A 22,943-nucleotide genomic window follows, 5' to 3' on the forward strand; every position below is an offset into this window, starting at 1 on the left:
ATTGATTCTGCGCAGTGATAATTACTATCTGACAGGTGGCGGCCAGTTCCATTCACCACACATAGAATTTGGCTTTTTGACACTTTTTCGACAAGAAAAGTGACAGAAATGTTTTGAAAATGAGTGGTGCTCGGCGTGTTGTGCCGCCCAGCTCACTTTTTTTTCTGAAACGTTCCTTTGTGATGGAAAAACTTCAACTAAATATTTTGTCTCCAGTAATTGTGATTCAGGGTTTTGTGACCGAGAAATTATACATTTTGAGAAGATCAAGCACTGCTTTTAAAGCAGATCTGTGATCAGATTTAACAATATACACTGCAAACATTATTGAATAGACTCCTTAGACCTGAAGAGACTGGTGTACTTATTTAAAATGTCTATGAAATCCTTATATGAAGATAGGACACAATTGAACTCATAAAATTCTCATGTTAACATCATGCAGGAAAACATTCAGATAGGATTGTATAGTGAAATGGATTTTGCTAGTTAATAACCCAGTATTTAAAAAGTATTCTTTTTATAAATTCTGCAAAGGTGTCATTTGGATTAATAAAGTTCAGAAAAAATGAGTGTGCTTTATACTGAAAAATCTTAAGATTGTACAATTCTTCAGTGGGATATAGGTACAGATGAACAAATAAATTTGAGTCGAATTGAATTCTACTCAAATTAATTCAGCTAAATGGACGCCATTTTTCTGACCCTAATGTGCCTCTAAATGATTTAAAAAAAAGTTAAAAAAATACTCACCTTTCCGCTCATCTCTTTCCGTCTCCTCTGCTCCTCACCACTACCTGTCCGATCCTCCGGAACCTCTGCTCCTCACCACTACCTGTCTGATCCTCCAGAACCTCTGCTCCTCACTACTACCTGTATGGTCCTCCAGCACCTCCACTCCTCACCCCTACCTGTCCGGTCCTACAGCATCTCTGCTCCTCACCACTACCTGTCCAGTCCTCTGGCACCTCTCCTCCTCACCACTACCTGTCCAGTCCTCCGACACCTCTGCTCCTCACCACTACCTGTCTGATCCTCCGGAACCTCTGTTCCTCACCGCTACCTGTCTGTTCCTCTGGCACCTCTCCTCCTCAACCCTACCTGTCCAGTCCTCCAGCACCACTGCTCCTCACCACTACCTGTCCAGTCCTCCGGCACCTCCGGTCCTCACTCCTACCTGTCGAGTCCTCCGGCACCTCCACTCCTCACCTCTACTTGTCAGGTCCTCGTCGCATCTTTTGATCCCCTCGCCACTTACGTTGGAATCTTTGGTCCTCTCCCACTGTGCTAGACTTACGGGTGTAATGGCCACTGTCAAAATTCTGCGCAAGTGTGCTAGATGTCAATGGCGTCATGACGTCACAACGTACACCGTTGACCTTCCATATGCCTGTGCAGAACCCTCCTAAGCACCATGACACCCAGAATTCTGGTGCAGTGCGAGAGGACGAAAGATTCCAACGTGAGAAGCAGGGAATCAGAAGACGTGGTGAGGACCGAATGGGTGACCGTGAGTAGTTCAAGAGCCAGACAGGTGAGTGGAGTGTGAGTATAACAATTTTTTAATTTTTTTTTACATATTACGTTTATCATGCTCTGCGGTCTGAAGAGAGAGATAGCAGAACATAATAAGGGACATTAAATTTGCAGGGAATTTCTTGGGAAAAACAGGAAAAAAATTGAGTGTTACCTAATCCTCCCATCTCTACATATGGGTATAAAATCATTGCATTGTAGTTTCTCTCCATATTTTTAGTTGTTTAAGGGGTCTTGTTCACTTACCCTAGACCTAGTCGATAACATATATTATTAGAGATTTCCTCAGTCCAGCGATCTGCACATGCCGTATGCCATTCAGCCTGAACTTTGATCTGAACCAGTCCGCTGGAGGAAGTGTTGGAGAGTTGTACTAGACAAGAAGAACACAAGACTGTCAATCAGATTGTGCTTACAGGGATTATCTCACTTCTGAATATACCCATTCTCCAGCACAGTTTATTATATAAAAAACAAATTGTGCTTTACTCACCACCCTCAGGTCCCACTATATATTTTTTTATATAGGGCTAAATATCAAAATGTCGTATGTATGCAAAAATGGTATCAATAAAATCGTTGGCTCAGCAAGCAAAAAAATTAAACCATCATACACCTCCATTGATGGAACAATAAAAAAGTTACAGGTCTCGACAAACTCTCTCTTCTTTTTTTTTTTTACAAAGTTCAAAATTTTTTTTTTGCCAATAAAATATAAAGCAAAAATGAAAAAAGTTTGTTAGCACCGAAAATACTGACGTGAAGAATTATGATCTCAGGTAATTTTTACCCCACAATGAATGCCAAAATGATGCAATTTTTTTTTCCCACAATTTCACCTCCTTTGTTCCCATTTTTCAGTACACTATATTATAAAGTGAATGGCTATATCAGTTGAAAAAAAAATAAATGTTATGGCTCTGGGAAATGAGGGAGAAAAAAGTGGAAAAAAAATAAACAATAAAATGAAAAAACAAAACAAATCGCCCACTCATGAATGGGTTACTGTTAAAGGGAATCAGGTTTTTACTATGTAATCTGAGAGCTCAATGATGTAGAAAAGCAACTGATTACAGGGATATGTCAATTACTAGGTGTGTTTTGCTGTTTTAATACAGTTAGTTTTTTATCAGCAGGAGATTATCACTACAGGACTAGGTGTCTTATATTATTATTATTATTATATTATTATATTATTTTGCCTGCTTAGTACACTATGGTTCTCTTTAAGCTGTTCATAACAATAAGAAAAAAATCATCCAACCCATCAGTTTCGGCAGTATAGGCCGACTATTTTTTATGCTTACTATAATTATTATTACTATAATTATTATTATTACTATAATTAGTATTTCTGGCAAAGTACCATTAATTCCAAAGAATTTAACCCCTTTATGACATGGTACGTATTAGTACGCACCATGTCATAACCCCCGGTTCAGCGCGGGCTCCGGCGCTGAGCCCGCGCTGAATCGGGCACATGTCAGCTGTTGTAACAGCAGTCCTTCTTGATGTAGCATTGAACACACAACCTTACCACATTTTGTTTCATCAGAGCCATCTGGACAGTCTGAGTGTTGATCACAGACGCGGCTCAATAAGACGCACTCCCCACTATTACACTGGAAGGAAGATGCATTACAGGGCTCTGTAAAGAAAATGTATATTTGTTACTTAAGTCATCAGAAAACACAAAGGGAACTGAAACATTTGCTAGAATGGCAATTGTGTAATTCAGAGCAAATATAGATGTTAACACTGAGATTTAATATTAACATCTATTTTTAGCAAGCTTTTAAAACATTAGTAATCTGAACCTCAATGGTGAGACTGAATGTCTCGTCAATGTCATTCATAACTCTATTACAGCTGAATACATGTCCTAGTCTTCCTCGTCATCTCCGCTAATTGCACATCCAGTCTAGTAGATGATATTAGATGGAGCCATGCAGCGTCTTTTGTAGCACTTTTGTAACTTGTAGCACTTTCATTCTCCAAACTTTCTTAGACCAGATCCTCAGCTCTGATTCAATTTCATTCCACAATAGGTGAATAAAGTTCCATCACTCACAGAATGCGTCTGACATGCTATCTTAAATGTTAATTTTCTTTTGTTTCTTCCTTTTTTTTGCTGTGTTATTTTAAACTTGAGATCAGAGTACTGCATATAGTCACATAGTATACTTATACTTCATTTTAAAATAAGCTGATAAAATATATCACAGTTTAAAAAATCCTCCCTGCTTTCCATCTCTCTCTCTCCTTTCAGATTTTCTTTCATGCTTCCTTCTTTGTTATTTCCCTTCTTCATTTCTGCTCTTTTTTTCTTGCTTCTTTTATCCTCTTCCTAAATTTCTTCCCTCTGTCCCCTACTCTTTCTAACTTCCTGGCCTCACTTCTTCTTTACATATCCAGCATTCTTTTGTCCCCCCTTCTTCCTACATTTAATTTTCTACCTTCCTTCAATGTTTTCCTCCATTTTCTAACCCCACCTCCTTTCCTTTCTGCCCTCTTTCCTTCCTTCCTTCCTGTCCTCCTTTCTTCCTTCCTGTTCTCTTTCCTTCCTTCTTTTCTTCCTTCCTTCCTGTCCTCTTTCCTTTTTTCCTTCCTTTCCTTCCTGTCCTTCCTTCCTGTCCTCTTTCCATCCTTCATGTCCTATTTCCTTTGTTCCTTCCATCCTGTCCTCTTTCCTTCCTTCCTGTCCTCTTTCCTTCCTTCCTTTCTGTCCTATTTCCTCCATTCCTGTCCTATTTCCTTCCCTCCTGTCCTCTTTCCTTTCTTCCTTCCTGTCGTTCCTGGCCTCTTTCCTTCCTTCCAGTCCTATGTCCTTCCTTCCTGTCTTCCGCCCTTCCTTCCTTCCTCTTTCCCAATTTTCCTAGCTCATATACAGAATGCATAAGTATCGGACTATGGTGACACTTGAAAGTCAGACATCAGAATTTATTATTACAAAATCTTTTTATTTTTAATTGTTTTATTTTTTTTCATGATGTTTTCTTCCTTCTCCCTGTTTTCTTTTCTGCTTTTATTTCACCCTTTCTTCCCTCCTTACTTACTAACTTTCCTGTTCCCTCCTCTGACTGTCTTCTTTCTAAATACCTAAGATCCAGTCTAATACTCCACAGCATTATGCTGTGCGAGATCTGTTGCATTGTTAACTTGTAGCAATTTCATTCTTCAAACTTTTCTTAGATCAGCTTCTCAGCATCAATACAATTTCATTTCACAATGGGTGCAAAGCTAAATTTGCCCAGAGATGATTGACATTTTTCACACTTCTAGAGTTTTATAACTTGCTGAATGCATTTAACATTTTAGGTAAAATGTTAATTTTTTTTGGCCTTTTCTTTTTTACTCTGCTATTTTGAACTTTAGTCCATAGTGAACACTGCAGCACGCCTCATTAAAAAGAGGATTATGAAACACGGCCATAAAATGGCCAGAGTATTTTTCATACTTTTTATTTCTTTTCTCTCTTTCTTTCTTTCCTTATTTTTAACAATTACTTTTTCATTTTAATAATTTCTTTCTTACTTTCCTTATTGTTAATAATTTCTTTCTTTCCCTTTCTTTCCTTATTTCTAATTTCCTTTCTTTTTTTTTTCGTATTTTTAATGATTTCTTTCTTTTATCTTTATCTTTCTTTCTCTTTCTTTCTTTCCTAATTTTTAATAATTTCCCTCTTTTTTCCCTTTTTAATAATTAACTTCCTTGCTTCCTTTCTTCTTTCCTTTTTTCTCTCTCTCTTATCTCTTCTCTCTCTTTCATTCTTTTCTTTCCACATTAATACTCTTGATCTTTGTATCTCAAGAACAGAAAGTGACGCGCCCCTGGGCCTGTGTCGCGCTGCGCTGCGCGCGCGGGAGCCTACCCGGAGCCGGATCAGTGGAGGGTTGTAGTCTCGTGGCGGTGACCCGGTCCGTGCCCAGGGAGTCAAACTAGACGGCAGTCTATTAGTAGTAAATAGTTGATGACTACGCCACCCGTTGAGAGCAGCCAGGGAGCTGCTGCTGCAGGGCAGACCGCTGAGGCCGGTGGTAGGATTGTGCAGCGTGATAGTATAACCCCCAACGGGAGGGGTATGGCCTCAGGGCAGCCGACGTGGATGATGGGGGTAGCAGGAACCACTCAGAGACGTTACGGTGTAGTTCAGGGTCTTTACTGGTAACAACGACAGACCCTCCCGGAGTACTTGCTAGCAAACGGGGCCTGGTCAGTCTTTGAGCAGATGGGATCTCCCCTGGCCAGGCGTAGTTGTAGGCCTCCCAAACTGACTGTACTCTTCTGGCTACCTTGCTAGAAGCTGATGTAAGTAGCCCACGTCCCTGAGTGTACCGTGTGGTGCTCACCCGTATGGCCGGTGACTCGGGGCCTTCTAATGGCTTCCGCTCCACGATGGCGGTGCTGGTCCCACGCGTGTGACCGTGCCTTCGGGCTTCTGGGCCAGAGGACCTGAAATCCCCTGCCTGACGGATTCTGCTGCTGGGCAGGAGTTAGTCCCCACAGCCTCGGACTCCGGGTCCGGTAAAGAATCTTCTTAGTCAGGGCAAGCTCTGCAGCTGCCAGCCCCTGACTCCTTGTAAGCCTGCTGTTTCCTATGCTGCTTCTTGTCTCCACTCTCCTTGTCTGACTCACCCTGCCTCAGCCCCGGGTTTATACAGGGGAAGTTCTTCCCCTCCCAAGACTGGGCAGGAGGTGTGGCATGCACAGGATCCCTGACCAAAGGACCTCCCACCTGCTCTCAGACATAACATTACGTTACTGTGGCAACCAGACCCCTGGGGTGTCACATTCCCCCCTAGTAAAATTTAGTACTCCGGGACTAAACACATTTAGAAAACATAACAAGGCAAAACATTAATAATACAATAAGAAAACACATAAAGATGGTTACGGCGTGTCCGCAACCGGGTGCAGTCTCTGAAGAAAGCAAGGTGTCCATTTCACCAACACAGGGAGACGTAACCAGGTAGGGGTCTGTTCTACCCCGAGTCCTTGACAGTCTTTAGTCCATCCTGGGTTACGCTCCAACTATATACAAGGATTCCCGGTAAATCCACCAAGGATTCCTAAAAACAACTAGAAATACAAAATTACACACAAGCAACTATAGACAGGTAAACATTATAAAATAGCTTAAACATTTAGATCCTCCAACGTGCGGGTAACTGGCCTCTAGTGGCCCTAGTGGACCTACGGAGCTGACTGTCTGGCCCTGAACTACAGGGTGTAGGAGCTGTCAAGGGTAAACTGGGCAGCTGTCTACCGGCTCTTTGTCTCACTAGGGGTACGGCAGGCTCACTATAAGCAGAGGGTTGATTCCCCTGTTCTACTTGTGTGGAGTCTTCTGCCTCCTGGACCGGCTGTTCTTCCAGCTCTACCCGTTGCTCCGTAGGTTCTTGGGATGATGGTTGGAGGAAGGTGAGTACGGGTACCACAACTGCACCATTGACTTGAGTCCAAGACCGAGGGAAGTCCCCGAGCACGGTACTAACCATATCTTCCCTTTCTCCCACGGGTCGATGGTCTTCTTGTTCCTCTTCAGGGTTCCTCAGTTGTTCGGGACACTTCTTCAGGTGGTCCCGGGATACAATGGCTGTGGTTTCCCCTCCGTCTTTACTGATGGTACAGACCTTCGGGTTCTCGTGGCTTGAGGGCAGTACGGTGTACGGGTCCTTCTCCCACTGGTCATCCAACTTGTGGAGCCGTCTTTTCCTCTTCAAGACCTGCTCTCCGGGTACCAGGGGAACAGCGGGAGCATACTGGTTGTAAGTCTTCTCTTGTCTTTCCCTAGCCTGACAGAGACTTCGCTCCACGCTCTCCTGTACTCTCCGGTACTGCTGCTGCCTCTCTGTGTCCCAGTCTGTTTCTGGTGAAGTGTCCTCAGGTGTCAGGACTCCCATTTCCAGGTCAACAGGTAACTTACCAGGTCTCGCCCTCATTAGGTAAGCCGGGGTACAGTTGGTGGAACCTACCGGGATGTGGTTGTATAGGTCCACCAGATCGGGCAACTTCTCAGGCCACAGACTGCGTTCTTCCAGGGGCAATGTTTTTAGAAGATCCATTACCACCTGGTTCATTTTTTCACAAAGTCCATTAGTTTGCGGATGGTAGGGTGTCGTCCTTATCTTCCGGCAGCCATACAGATTGCAGAATTCCTGGAAGACCTCCGCTTCAAAGGCAGGTCCCTGGTCCGTCAGCACTTGGTCCGGGTACCCGTGTGGACGGCAGAAGTGCTGCTGGAAGGCCCTAGCTGCTGTTTGAGCCGTTAAGTCCTTGACGGGGACGACAACCAAGAACCGGGAGTAATGATCCACGATGGTTAACGCGTAGACGTAGCCACTTCTGCTTGGGGTCAGTTTTACATGATCCAAGGCTACCAGTTCCAATGGTTGCCGGGTGACGATGGACTGCAGGGGAGTCTTCTGGCTGGCCCGGTCCTTCCTTCTCAGATTGCACGGGCCACAGTCTCTGCACCACTTCTCGATGGTTCCCCTCATGCCTACCCAGTGGAACCGCTCGCGCAGCAGGAACTCCAGCTTTTTCCACCCAAAGTGTCCAGCTCCGTCGTGGTATGCCTCCATCACCATGGCTGCGTCTCTTCGGGGCACCACTACTTGCCAGAGTAGTTCATGCGTCCGGGAGTTGACCATTCTGCGGCACAACTTCCCCTTGTAAAGGAATAGTCGACTCTTCTCCGCCCATAGTTGTTTGGCTTCCTCCGGAGCGTCTGGTTCAAGGCGAGCCTCCGGCCGAGTCAGCATCTCCTTCACCAGTCGGACGGCAGGGTCACTGTCTTGCGTTTCCGCCCAGTTGTAGTGGGGTAAGGGGTTCAACGTAGCAGCCTGCTTACCCCTTACCCGGTGGGAATACTGGATAGTCCCATGACGGTGGAACGCAGGGAGTTCAACTTCTTCCAGTCACTCCGGATCTTCTCCTTCGTCCGGCAGGTTGGGCATCCTGGACAGGGCGTCCGCGTTGGTATTGGAGCGTCCTGCCCGGTATTTAATTGTGAACTCGTAGTTGGACAGACGGGCCATCCACCTCTGCTCCAGGGCACCGAGTCTTGCCGTGTCCAGGTGTGTCAGCGGGTTGTTATCCGTGTACACGGTGAACCGGGAAGAAGCGAGGTAATGCTTAAAGCGCTCAGTGATTGCCCATACTACGGCCAGGAACTCTAACTTAAATGAGCTGTAATTCTTGGGGTTCCTTTCGGTGGGTCGCAGTTTTCGGCTGGCGTAGGCGATTACTCGTTCCTTCCCCTGCTGGATCTGGGACAGTACGGCTCCTAGCCCGATGTTACTGGCGTCGGTGTAGAGGATAAAGGGCTGGCTATAATCCGGGTACGCCAGGATTTCGTCCCCCGTGAGGGCCATCTTCAGCTGGCGGAAGGACTCTTCTTCCAGCTCTTCCCATTTGAAGGGCGGCTTCTGGTTCTTGGCCTTCCGGGACTGGCCTATCAGGAGGTCCTGCATCGGCGCTGCCTTTTTGGTGAAACCGGGAATAAACCTTCGGTAGTAGCCTACCAACCCTAGGAACTGCCGCACTTCTTTTATGCTGGAGGGGCTTGGCCATCCCTTAATTGCGGTGATCTTATCGGGGTCGGGAGCCACTCCGTCAGCGCTCACCACGTGTCCCAGGTATTGCACCTTTGGTTTCAGGAGGTGACACTTGGAGGGTTTCACCTTTAGGCCGTAACTCGCCAGAGCTTCGAACACCTCCGCCAGGTGTTTCAGGTGGTCCTCATAAGTTTTGGAGTATACGATGACATCGTCCAGGTACAACAGGACCGTCTCGAAGTTTCTGTGGCCCAGACAGCACTCCATTAATCGTTGGAAGGTTCCTGGGGCGTTGCAGAGTCCGAACGGCATGCAGGTGAACTCGCTAAGTCCCATCGGGGTGGTGAATGCGGTCTTCTCCCGGTCCGCCTCTGCTACAGGAACCTGCCAGTACCCGCTAGTGAGATCCAAGGTAGAGAAGAAGTAAGCAGATCTTAAAGCAGCCAATGACTCCTCTATCCTTGGTAAGGGGTACGCATCCTTGTGTGTGATACGGTTGATTTTCCGGTAATCTACACACATCCTCATGGTGTTGTCTTTCTTTTTGACTAAAACTAGTGGGGCTGCCCAGGGGCTACAGCTATCCCGGATTACCCCAGCCTCCTTCATGTCTCGAAGCATCCCCTTGGCGTGTTGGTAGTGTGCAGGGGGTACGGGTCGATACCTCTCTTTTATGGGAGGATGATCTCCCGTGGGGATGCGGTGTTCTACCCCCTTGACCCGCCCAAAGTCTAACGGGTGTTTACTAAACACTCTCTCATACTCTTGAACCACCCGATAGACTCCTTGTTTCTGATGTGAGGGAGTGGAATCAGTACCCAAATGTAGTTGCTGACACCAGTCCTCCATGTCTTTCTTAGAGCCGTTACCTTCCTCCGGGTGAGATGGAGGCAAGGGTTCCACAGATTGTATAGAATTTTGATTAGTGGTATATAATTTGGCTAGCGTGGCATACCGGGGCAGGTACACTTCCCTCTCCCCGATATTTATTATGCGAACGGGCACCCTCCCATGGCGTACATTGACCACCCCCCGTGCTGTCAAAATGGTGGGCCTACTGTCTGAGTAAACTGGTTCTACCATTGCCTGGTAATCTCTACCTCTCAGACCAATAGCTGCCCGGCACCAAATCATCATTTCACTTTTTGGGGGCATGGCAATAGGGAAAGGGTCACACATTCTTACGCTACCAATCTCACCGCCGGAGAGTTCCACTTGTTGCCGTTGCATCAGTGCCCGGATCTCTTTCTGGAGCACCCGCTGCTCGCCGGAGCTGGCGTTCTTGGCAACCTGCTGTAAAAGGAAAATCACCTCTGCAAGACAATTTTCAATTACGTTAGTTCCTAGAGTTATTTTTGGGTGACTCTCATGTTTATCAATATCTACAATGATCAGTCCCTGTGCGGCCAGTTCGACTCTACCGATTTTGAGGGTCACCTCTTTAAATCCGATCTGTGGCACGGGCTGGCCATTGCTGGCGATGATACTCAAGTCGTCGTCAGGGTAGCGGGTAATATCCGAGTCATTCCAGTACTGCTTGAAGAGCACGTACGGGATGGTGGTGACCTGTGACCCGGTATCCAGTAGGGCACTCATGGGAATGCCATCCAGTACCACAGGCAAGACTGGACGTCCTCCCACATATCTGTCGCGCCAGTTCGATGGGCCTGGTGATCTTTTTCCTGGGGGTTGGCCCTCTACCCCAGGTTGTGCCCGTTTAAAGAACAGTACCTTTCCATATGTCCGGGTTGATTGCAGCGGCGGCAGATGGGTCGTCCGTCCTCGCTGTATCGGTCACTGGGTCTTCCTCTGGCCGGTGGGGTCCTCCTTGGTCGACGCCACGGGATGTCCTCCGGTCCGGATGCCAGCTGGATCTTCCCTGGGGTGGAAACCTGTAAAGACTGCACAGTTCGGGTTAGCGCAGCAACGCTCTTAACTAGCTCTTGGACCTGATGGTGTAGGTCTGGAGCCGGGTCATTGTCCAAAGCCTGCGCATCAGCTCCCACAGGCCCTGCTGACAAGGGCGCCGCCTCCTGATAGTAAGTGGTAGTGGGGCGTCTGTGGGTCACAACGCCACCTGGTGCCGGTTCTCGGAGCACCCGGATGGCTCTGTCCTTGAACTGTGCAAAGTCCAGATGGGGATCCTGTAAGGCCATTGCCCGCAACTGGGTTCGGTGGGCATTGCAATATAAACCCTCTATAAATTGTTCAGTCAACAGCCTGTCCTCGTTTCCCACCCCATCAGGGTCGGTCTGCTTTATGGCCCTCAGGGCCTCTTGTAGGTTTAGTGCATAGTCCCTTATACTCTCATGCGCTCGCTGCTTGCACCCGTAGAATCTAAGCTTAATCTCGGCTGAGGTGCGGGTATCAAAGGTGTCCTTCAGCCGGGTTAGTATTCCTGCGACAGTCTTCCTCCCAGGTGGCCAGGATTTTACTTCCCTTTTGGCTGCCCCGGTTAGTTGGGCCACCAGGATGCTCACTTTTTGCTCTTCTGTGAGGGGGTACACCTGGAAGAGGCTATCCAGCTTTTCTCTAAAGTCATGCAGGGTATGGGACTCCCCTGAGTACTGGGGTAGCCAAGCTGCTCCCGGGATATAGGGCATTGTGAAGGGCATAACTGCAGCAGCGGTAGCGCTGGCGGGGGTTGGGGCAGTGAAGCTCTCCTCCGTATCCGACATCTTCCTCCCCCCTAGTGGACCGTGGCCTACCTTGCGATGATCCTCTTCCGTAGGCCGCGGCTCCGCAGTGGATCGTCAGGGTTGAGGACCTTCCGTCGCGCTCCTGTGACGTCGGCGTCTGCTGGGCTCCTTCCAGGACCTTACGCAACGTCCGGACGTGAGGCGGGGCTTCAGTTCTCGCGCGCTTTCAGAGTCCACGCCCCTCTTCTTCCCGCGCGGCGTCCCCAAGATGGCGTCCAACGGCGGGAAAACTCCACGGATGGCGGGAAGAAGGCCGAAGATGGCGGGAAACCTCACCGATGGCGGGAAGAAGGTAGAAGATGGCGCCGGATGGCGGGAAACCTCCACGGATAGCGGGAATCTTCACCACTGGTAAGTTTGAACAGTCTTTGCTTTTCAGGCACGCAGTACCCGGTGGTTGCGGGCACGAAATCCTGCCGACTACGCCAAAGTTGACGCGCCCCTGGGCCTGTGTCGCGCTGCGCTGCGCGCGCGGGAGCCTACCCGGAGCCGGATCAGTGGAGGGTTGTAGTCTCGTGGCGGTGACCCGGTCCGTGCCCAGGGAGTCAAACTAGACGGCAGTCTATTAGTAGTAAATAGTTGATGACTACGCCACCCGTTGAGAGCAGCCAGGGAGCTGCTGCTGCAGGGCAGACCGCTGAGGCCGGTGGTAGGATTGTGCAGCGTGATAGTATAACCCCCAACGGGAGGGGTATGGCCTCAGGGCAGCCGACGTGGATGATGGGGGTAGCAGGAACCACTCAGAGACGTTACGGTGTAGTTCAGGGTCTTTACTGGTAACAACGACAGACCCTCCCGGAGTACTTGCTAGCAAACGGGGCCTGGTCAGTCTTTGAGCAGATGGGATCTCCCCTGGCCAGGCGTAGTTGTAGGCCTCCCAAACTGACTGTACTCTTCTGGCTACCTTGCTAGAAGCTGATGTAAGTAGCCCACGTCCCTGAGTGTACCGTGTGGTGCTCACCCGTATGGCCGGTGACTCGGGGCCTTCTAATGGCTTCCGCTCCACGATGGCGGTGCTGGTCCCACGCGTGTGACCGTGCCTTCGGGCTTCTGGGCCAGAGGACCTGAAATCCCCTGCCTGACGGATTCTGCTGCTGGGCAGGAGTTAGTCCCCACAGCCTCGGACTCCGGGTCCGGTAAAGAATCTTCTTAGTCAGGGCAAGCTCTGCAGCTGCCAGCCCCTGACTCCTTGTAAGCCTGCTGTTTCCTATGCTGCTTCTTGTCTCCACTCTCCTTGTCTGACTCACCCTGCCTCAGCCCCGGGTTTATACAGGGGAAGTTCTTCCCCTCCCAAGACTGGGCAGGAGGTGTGGCATGCACAGGATCCCTGACCAAAGGACCTCCCACCTGCTCTCAGACATAACATTACGTTACTGTGGCAACCAGACCCCTGGGGTGTCACAAAAGCATCATTACTAGTGAGAAGCCACTTGAGTGACATCAGGGTGCTCGGATACGCATTGAGTATCGCGGGTGCTCGAGCGCCATACTGGAGTCCCCAGGGATTGCCTGGCATACATGGCTATGGCATTACCGTGTATGGCAGGCAATCCTCGCATGTTTAGTGGCTGTCTAACAATCGTAAAACATGCGGGGCGGAGTACTCGCTGCGTACCCGAGCACCCTGATGTCACTCAAGTGTCGAGCACGCGCGCTCATCACTAATCATTACGAAACTCTTAGTTACCTATTAAAAGACAGAAAAGGAGAATTATCTGAACTTTTTTTTAATCGCATTTCTATTTTTTGTCTTATTTTAAAATATCTTTAATTGAGGCCTTCTTTTAATCTATCTATCTATCTCTCTCTCTCATATCTATCTATCTATCTATCTATCATCTATCTATCTATCTATCCATCTCGTATCTATCTATCTATCTATTTCATATCTCTCTATCTGTCTATCTATCTATCCATCTATCTCATATCTATCTATCTATCTATTTCATATCTATCTATCTATCTATCTATCTATCTATCTATCTATCTATCTATCTATCTATCTATCCATCTATCTCATATCTATCTATTTATCCATCTATCTCATATCTGTCTATCTATCTTTGCATCTATCTGTCTGTCTGTCCATCCTTAGTAAATATACAGTACTTTCACTTTTCCAATAGGAATATTTAGTGAATGCTATATAAAAGCAGCATTACTGTATTATTCTATATACATATTTTTTCTTTCCATACATCATTACCAAATATAATCATTCTCCTATTGATAATCATTTCTGCTATCCGGCCACCGTTGCTGATGATATATGAAGCAGAAAGAATAAGCTTGACTTTTCTCAGCTACATTAACTACAAAAGAGCTGAAACAGCACAAAAGAAAGCATCTTTTGGCTGAACAAAGTAAATGCATTTCAGAATAGAGAGGAGGACAAATTAAGGAAATATATAGTCACGCAACACCTAATATGTCTTCTTGCAAAGAATATATCTCTAGAGGGACACATTTGTTTCAGCCTGAGTAGATTGCTACATTAAAAATGCCTAAGCATGAAAAGGCAAATTACTTCACCCATTGTGCATAAATGATCTTCAAAATTGTTTAATTTCATTTTATTCTTCTGTCTCTTTCTGTGCTTGGCAATGCCGAAGAAAATATCATAGCATAGCAAGCTGAAGACTGCACATATAGAACTTGCACGTGTATACAAACAAGGGCAGGTTGGGAAAGTTTCCAGAGGAGATGGTAGAGGCCTGTTCATTGATTGATATTGACTATTTATATAACATTAAAACATTCAGTAATATTATTATTATTATTATTATTATTCTGTAATTCTTCCCATTGAGAACTTCTTCACAATTATGTGATTCAAATGGAAATCATATGGTTTGCTCATACGAATGTATAACTCGGCCGAGTGCTATCCGATATTTTATGTTATACTATGGGGCAGTGAAGATCTGCGTCTTTTCTCTAGATTTTGATCCACAAATCAGATCACGCACACCCATACAAGTCTATGGGTGCATGTAAAACATTGGACTGCACTCGGATGTCATTCGAGTGCAGTCCAATTTCCACGAATACAGTACAGACAATGGAGAAGATGGAGAAATTAAGTTCTCCATCTTCTCCCCAGTTGTGCCACAATTTTCTCATACGAGAGAATCGGATCACACTACGATGACAATCTGCTCAAACTCTGACAGCGTAAGGGATTAAGTTGGACAACCACTTGCTAATTTATTGCTTGATAAAAATCTTAATTTTTTAATTTACTTTCTGTATTAATTTCCTCTTATTTTCCCTGTTGTTGCCTCTTAGTAGGGACATTCACAATTTAATTACATTTATTAATCTGTCTTGGTCATGTGATGGACACACAGGTCTACGGCTCGTTACCGCTGTACTGTACTTATCACATGACCCGGACAGATGCTTATACCATGGATGTAAACAGTAAAGTTTTTTCTTGCTTTGATTGACTGCAAGAAGAAATCCAATAAATTTGCGCAATTTGCTAAAACTATAATACCCCTTTAAGATGATTAATATTTATTTAGATTTTTGTCTCTGGGAATGGGCTAGCAGTTAAGAAGGATAAAAACAATTTGCGCTTTTGTTTCTGGGTAATAAACACAAACACATGTAAGCAATAATATCCTTTACGCTGTCAGCTAATTAGTGCTAAAAAAAATCATAATATTTTATAGCTCAATTAAAATTGACATATTTTTCATTCTCAAAGCTATAAAACATTTTTGCTGAACACAACAGCACATTTGTCTTTCAAATGCATTTTATATAAAGTAACTCATTTATTTTTTTTTTATTCTAAGGACTATCAATAATAAAGGTTTTCTCATCCTGACAACTCTTAAACATTTTCCCATATTGGGAATATGGAGATCCTAGTAGGGGAAAAATAACTATGAGTCTGAAAAACGAGCTGCTACCAAAGAGTGTTTCTTGACTTGGTGGATCAGGTTGTCTACGTATTTATGTAGGTTGTCTACGTAGGTTGTCTATGGTCACTGCTGTGTTACCATGGCTGCCCCAATTGTGATTTGCACAACAAAAGAGCAGTGTGCAGTGGTTCATTTTTTTGTGTTTTGAGGGTGTATCTGGTGCCGATATTTTGAAGACTTCGAGCACAATATTGAGAAAGTGTTTTGTCCCTAATAAGTGAGTATGAGTGCATCGAGAAATTCAAGGAAAGTTTCACAAATGTCAGCCATGAAGAAGGATCTGATTCTGTTACATAGACAAATGACAGTGAATTATTTTCCCTGAAAGTAGCACTACGAGGACAAAGATTTACATGTGATAAAAAGGTGCATTTGTGGCTCTCAGGTCAGCCTAAAATATTTTTTAATGAGGGAAAATAAAAGATTGCTGACAAATAGACAAAATTTATTAAAAAAGGGGGCGGAGATTATGTTAAAAAATGTACTTCTGTTTTGGGAATATATTCTACAGCCAGAGTGCGGATATTTTTTGACTCACCCTCATGTATTCATTTGAATGGACAATATTTAATACTACATTATCACTGTAATGTCCATTGTAGTAAAGGTCTGTAAAACTGATTGTTCCTGTTTTTACATATAGTTTTAGCTATTAGATTTTCCAATGAATTTAATAATAAAACTTACAGCAAAAACACAATAAAACTGAAATAAAACTGTAATGAAACTTGCAATAAAACCTCAGGAAATTTAGCAGTTTTTACAAAATACAAAATGCTTTATTGACCAGTCAGATATGAACCACACTGAGGGCTTCCATGAAACCTGCTTCACTATGGTGTTACATTTGTCCTTTGCTGTAAATTACTAAATTGGCAAAAATGATGTAAAACCACAACACTTGCATGTATCCTGAGTAGTGTTGAGCATTCCGATACTGAAATATCGGGTATCGGCCGATATTCACTGTATCGGAATTCCGATACTTAATTCCGATACTTTTATAATATCGAATACCGGAATCGGAAGTTCCCATAATGCCTGCGCTCTGCAGTGTCTCTGCAGGATGACAAGCTGGGTGGCAGCGCTCAGCTGAGATCCAGCCTGTCATCAGAATGCCATCCCAGCGTGGGAGAATTCTCCTGATTGTTTAAAAGCCGGCGGGCGGTAAAAAGCCGCCGGCTTTTAAACAATCACTCAGCCCCATACTCGCTTCCCCGCAGCCTCCCACCCCGATCCTCCGCTCCCCTCACCACCTCCAATCCCAATCGTAAATTAGGACCGGGCGGGGAGCGCAGCACCAAGGAGTGAAGGACCCGGGCGGGGAAGCCGGCAGTGAAAAGACTTCACCGCCGGCTTTCCCGTTCTGTGCTGCGCTTTCCCGCCGGTTATTTCAAATGAACAGCTGAGGTATCAGGTGATGCCGATCAGCTGTTCATTTGAAGTCGCCGCGGTGCCCTCAGAGGGTTCATGTGAGTTCATGCTTGACTGCATTGCATGAACTCACATGAACTTTCCCACGGCCGCACAGGTCAGCCTCACCTCCCGGACCCGTCATGATTAGTGTGTGTGCGGGGTGTGTGTGCGGGGTGTGTGTGTGCGGGGTGTGTGTGTGCGGGGTGTGTGTGTGTGCGGGGTGTGTGTGTGCGGGGTGTCTGTGTGCGGGGTGTCTGTGTGCGGGGTGTCTGTGTGCGGGGTGTCTGTGTGCGGGGTGTCTGTGTGCGGGGTGTGTGTGCGGGGTGTGTGTGCGTGCAGGCAGACATAGGCCGATGTGACACTACTACTCCCATCGGCCTATGTCTGTCCCCCGTCCACTCGTGCCAGCAGGATCAGCTTGATGGGAGCAGTAGTTCCCATCAGCCTGATCCTGCTATTTAAATTGCCCTACTGTGTCCCCAATAAATGTTAGATACATGTCATTGGTGGCCAGTGGTTACCTACAATAAATTAGTTTATACATTACCTGTCCCCGCCGATCGCCACCTAAAATAAAGTAAAAAATAAAAAACTACACCTATACTCACCTAGACACCTAATTCCCCGAAGCCATCGATCTCCTGTAATAAAATATAAAATAATAAACCACAACCTTATCCTTACCCCTCCGTAGTAGTCCACGAGTGTCCCACGAAGATCTCCAGTTTAGAGCAGCCACATAGAATGTGACCGCTCTGAACCGCTGCCGCCGCTAGAATGACGGGGCCGTAAGGGTTCACCGGAGTTCAGGCAGCGCTGCTCCGGTTAGCTCCTTTACGGCACTGCTGTATCGTGAGAAATTCCCACGGTACAGCAGTGCCGTAAAGGAGGTCTCCGGAGCTGCGCTGCCTGAATGCACTCCGGTGACCTCAGTCAGTGGCTCCTGCTGCCGGGAGCGGACGTGTTCCCGGCAGCGTGAGCTTACAGCAGCCATGCACAGCTGTCACCATCTCCAGATGTGACAGCTGTGCATGGGAGATCAGCGCAGGAACGTGGACAGGTAACTATTTTTTTTTAGTAAACTAAGAATTAAATAAAATGGTGTGTTTTATTTCAAATAAATTATTTTTTTCTGGGTGTAGTGTGTTTTTTCTTTTTAACACTTTGTAGGTTAGTAATGGGGGTGTCATATAGACGGCCATCATTACAAACCTGGGCTTCATGGCAGCTGGCGCTGACATGAACCCAACCACTATTACCCCCTGCCACCGCACCAGGGCAGCGTGGAAGAGCGAGGCTAAGTGCCAGAATTGGCGCATCCTATGGATGCGCCATTTCTGGGGCGGCTGACGGCTGGTGTTTCAAGCCTGGGAGGGGGCCAATATTCATGGCACGCTTCCTGAGCTATTAATATCAGCCCCCAGCTGTCTGCCTAGCCTTTGCTAGCTATTAAAATAGGGGGGACCCCACGTCATTTTTTGGGGGGGGGTCCCCCATTTTAATAGCTAGTAAAGGCTATGTATTCAGCTGGGGGCTGATATTAGTAGCCTGGGAAGCTCCGTGGGTTTTACCCCCTTCCCAGGCTTCAAACATCTGCCCCAGCCGTCTGCTTAACCTCCGCTAGAGACTAAAATTATGGGGGATCCCACGCCATTTTTTTTTAAAATAAATCCTTTATTTTAACACTAAATGACATTTGAGGAGTTAATAAAGATGCAGTCCCTAAATTATTATTTATTTTTTAATTAATTTTTCCCAAAACTTTTGACGTGGGCTTCGCCATATTTTTGTATGCCAGCCAGGTACAGCATCCAGCTTCTATGAACGCGCCATTTTCCGGGGCGGCCGCGGACTGCAATTTTCAGCGGGGGGGGGGGCAGAAAGCATGGGCCTCCCTGCGCTGCAGATTCCAGCCCCCAGCTGCCTAGTTGTACCTGGCTGGACACAAAAATAGGGAGAAGCTCCACGTCAATTTTTTTTTAATTATTTCATGAAATAATTTAAAAAAAAAGGGCTTCCCTATATTGTTGTGTCTGGCCAGGTACAAATAGGCAGCTGGTGGTTGGGGGCAGCCCGTTCCTGCCTGCTGTACCTGGCTGGACACAAATATAGTGTGAAGCCCCTCGTCAATTTTTTTTTAATTATTTCAGGAAATTCATGAAATAATTAAAAAAAAATTATGTGGGGCTTCGCCCTATATTTGTGTCCAGTCAGGTACAGCAGGCAGGAACGGGCTGCCCCCAACCACCAGCTGCCTATTTGTACCTAGCCGGACACAACAATATAGGGAAGCCCTTTTTTTCTTAATTATTCCATGAATTTCATGAAATAATTTAAAAAAAAAATGTGTGGCGCTTCGCCCTATTTTTGTGTCCAGCCAGGTACAACTAGGCAGCTGGGGGCTGGAATCTGCAGCGCAGGGAGACCCAAGCTTTCTGGGCCCCACCCGCTGCAAATTGCAGTCCGCAGCCGCCCCGGAAAATGGCGCGTTCATAGAAGCGCCATCTTCTGGCGCTGTACCCAACTCATCCAGGGCCCTGGTGCGGTGGCTCACTGGGTAATAAAGGGGTTAAGGCCAGCTTGGCATTATCAGCTGGCCCTAAGCCCGAAATTCATGGGGTCACGCCAATATTAGACATGACCGCCATGAATTTCTAGTAAAGTATTTAAAAAAAACACAAACACCCAGAAAAAAGTCCTTTAATTGAAATAAACACACAATTCTTTATTGTTCTAAATGAAACCATACTTACAGTCACGCCCATTCCAGCTGAAGCCAACGATCTCCTGCAATAAAAGTAAAATAATAAACCAACCTCATCCTTACCTTTCCATGGTTCCCACGACAGCTTCAGCTCTGCTACATCGAGATGACAGGCTGGACCGTAGCAGAACGCTGCCATCCAGCCTGTCATCCCGCAGACACTGATAAGCGCAGGCATGTTTGCACTCCTCAGTGTCTGGCTGTGACGGCATCCAGATGAGCCGAGGTCATGTCCAATGAACTCAGCTCACCTCATGCACGTCACTGACAGCGTGGGAAAATTCTCCTGCACTCAGCGCTTCAGCATGAGACTTCTCCCACGCTGTCAGTGACATACATGAGGTGAGGTCATGTCCAATGAACTCAGCTCACCTCATGCACGTCACTGACAGCGTGGGAAAATTCTCCTGCACTCAGCGCTTCAGCGTGAGAATTTTCCCACGCTGTCAGTGACGTGCATGAGGTGCGCCGAGTTCATTGGACATGACCTCGGCTCATCTGGATGCCGTCACAGCCAGACACTGAGGAGCGCAAGCATGGCTGCGCTTATCAGTGTCTGCGGGATGATAGGCTGGATGGCAGCGTTCTGCTGCGGTCCAGCCAGTCATCTCGATGTAGCAGAGCTGGAGCCGTCATGGGAGCCATGGAAAGGTAAGGATGAGGTTGCTTTATTATTTTACTTTTATTGCAGGAGATCGTTGGCTTCAGCTGGAATGGGCGTGACTGTAAGTATGGTTTAATTTAGAACAATAAAGAATTGTGTGTTTATTTCAATTAAAGGACTTTTTTCTGGGTGTTTGTGTTTTTTTTAAATACTTTACTAGAAATTCATGGTGGTCATGTCTAATATTGGCGTGACCACATGAATTTCGGGCTTAGGGCCAGCTGATAATGCCAAGCTGGCCTTAACCCCTTTATTACCCAGTGAGCCACCGCACCAGGGCCCTGGATGAGTTGGGTACAGCGCCAGAAGATGGCGCTTCTATGAACGCGCCATTTTCCGGGGCGGCTGCGGACTGCAATTTGCAGCGGGTGGGGCCCAGAAAGCTTGGGCCTCCCTGCGCTGCAGATTCCAGCCCCCAGCTGCCTAGTTGTACCTGGCTGGACACAAAAACAGAGCGAAGCCCCACGTCAATTTTTTTTTAATTATTTCATGAAATAATTTTTTTAAAAAAGGGCTTCCCTATATTGTTGTGTCCGGCCAGGTACAAATAGGCAGCTGGTGGTTGGGGGCAGCCTGTTCCTGCCTGCTGTACCTGGCTGGACACAAAAATAGGGCGAAGCTCCACGTATTTTTTTTTTAAATTCATGAAATTCATGGAATAATTAAGAAAAAAAGGGCTTCCCTATATTGTTGTGTCCGGCTAGGTACAAATAGGCAGCTGGTGGTTGGGGGCAGCTCGTTCCTGCCTGCTGTACCTGACTGGACACAAATATAGGGCGAAGCCCCACATCAATTTTTTTTAATTATTTCATGAATTTCCTGAAATGATTTAAAAAAAAATGACGTGGGGCTTCGCCCTATATTTGTGTCCAGCCAGGTACAGCAGGCAGGAACGGGCTGCCCCCAACCACCAGCTGCCTATTTGTACCTGGTTGGACACAACAATATAGGGAAGCCCTTTTTTCTTAATTATTTCATGAATTTCATGAAATAATAAAAAAAAAAAAATACGTGAAGCTTCTCTCTATTTTTGTGTCCAGCCAGGTACAACTAGGCAGCTGGGGGATGGAATCTGCAGCGCAGGGAGGCCCAAGCTTTCTGCCCCCCCCCCCCCGCTGAAAATTGCAGTCCACAGCCACCCCGGAAAATGACGCGTTCATAGAAGCTGGATGCTGTACCTGGCTGGCATACAAAAATATGGCGAAGCCCACGTCAAAAGTTTTGGGAAAAATTAATTAAAAAGTAAATAATAATTTAGGGACTGCATCTTTATTAACTCCTCAAATGTCATTTAGTGTTAAAATAAAGGATTTATTTTAAAAAAAATTGATGTGGGGCTTCGCCCTATATTTGTGTCCAGCCAGGTACAGCAGGCAGAAACAGGCTGCCTCCAACCACCAGCTGCCTATTTGTACCTGGCCGGACACAACAATATAGGGAAGCCCTTTATTAAAAAAATTATTTCATGAAATAATTAAAAAAAAATTGACGTGGGGCTTCGCACTATATTTGTGTCCAGCCAGGTACAGCAGGCAGGAATGGGCTGCCCCCAACCACCAGCTGCCTCTTTGTACCTGGTTGGACACAACAATATAGGGAAGCCCTTTTTTTCTTAATTATTCCATGAATTTCATGAAATAATTAAAAAAAAAAATGCGGGGGGCTTCGCCCTATTTTTGTGTCCAGCCAGGTACAACTAGGCAGCTGGGGGCTGGAATCCGCAGCGCACGGAGACCCAAGCTTTCTGGGCCACCCCCGCTGCAAATTGCAGTCCGCAGCCGCCCCAGAAAATGGCGCGTTCATAGAAGCGCCATCTTCTGGCGCTGTACCCAACTCATCCAGGGCCCTGGTGCGGTGGCTCACTGGGTAATAAAGGGGTTAAGGCCAGCTTGGCATTATCAGCTGGCCCTAAGCCCGAAATTCATGGGGTCACGCCAATATTAGACATGACCACCATGAATTTCTATTAAAGTATTTAAAAAAACACAACACCCAGAATAAAGTCCTTTAATTGAAATAAACACACAATTCTTTATTGTTCTAAATTAAACCATACTTACCATCACGCCCATTCCAGCTGAAGCCAACGATCTCCTGCAATAAAAGTAAAATAATAAAGCAACCTCATCCTTACCTTTCCATGGCTCCCACGACAGCTTCAGCTCTGCTACATCGAGATGACAGGCTGGACCGCAGGAGAACGCTGCCATCCAGCCTGTCATCCCGCAGACACTGAGAAGCGCAGGCATGCTTGTGCTCCTCAGTGTCTCGCTGTGACGGCATCCAGATGAGCCGAGGTCATGTCCAATGAACTCAGCTCACCTCATGCACGTCACTGACAGCGTGGGAAAATTCTCCTGCACTCAGCACTTC

General features: G+C 46.5%; 1 protein-coding gene across 2 annotated transcripts in view; it reads right to left on the minus strand.

Annotated features, from left to right (window-relative positions):
- TMPRSS15 (transmembrane serine protease 15) overlaps window positions 1-22,943 on the minus strand; it is a 780,444-nt gene that overhangs the window by 186,342 nt on the left and 571,159 nt on the right. For both annotated transcript variants that reach the window (XM_073668264.1, XM_073668263.1), the window contains exons 17-18: window positions 3,074-3,184; window positions 1,783-1,909 (exon numbers count right to left, since the gene is read on the minus strand). In XM_073668264.1, coding sequence (XP_073524365.1) covers window positions 1,783-1,909; window positions 3,074-3,184 — 238 coding nt within the window. The remainder of the gene's footprint in view (window positions 1-1,782; window positions 1,910-3,073; window positions 3,185-22,943) is intronic.

This window comes from Phyllobates terribilis, unplaced genomic scaffold, assembly GCF_046119375.1.
Source record: "Phyllobates terribilis strain yellow unplaced genomic scaffold, ASM4611937v1 Scaffold_2__4_contigs__length_985480577, whole genome shotgun sequence".
NCBI lineage: Eukaryota > Metazoa > Chordata > Amphibia > Anura > Dendrobatidae > Phyllobates > Phyllobates terribilis.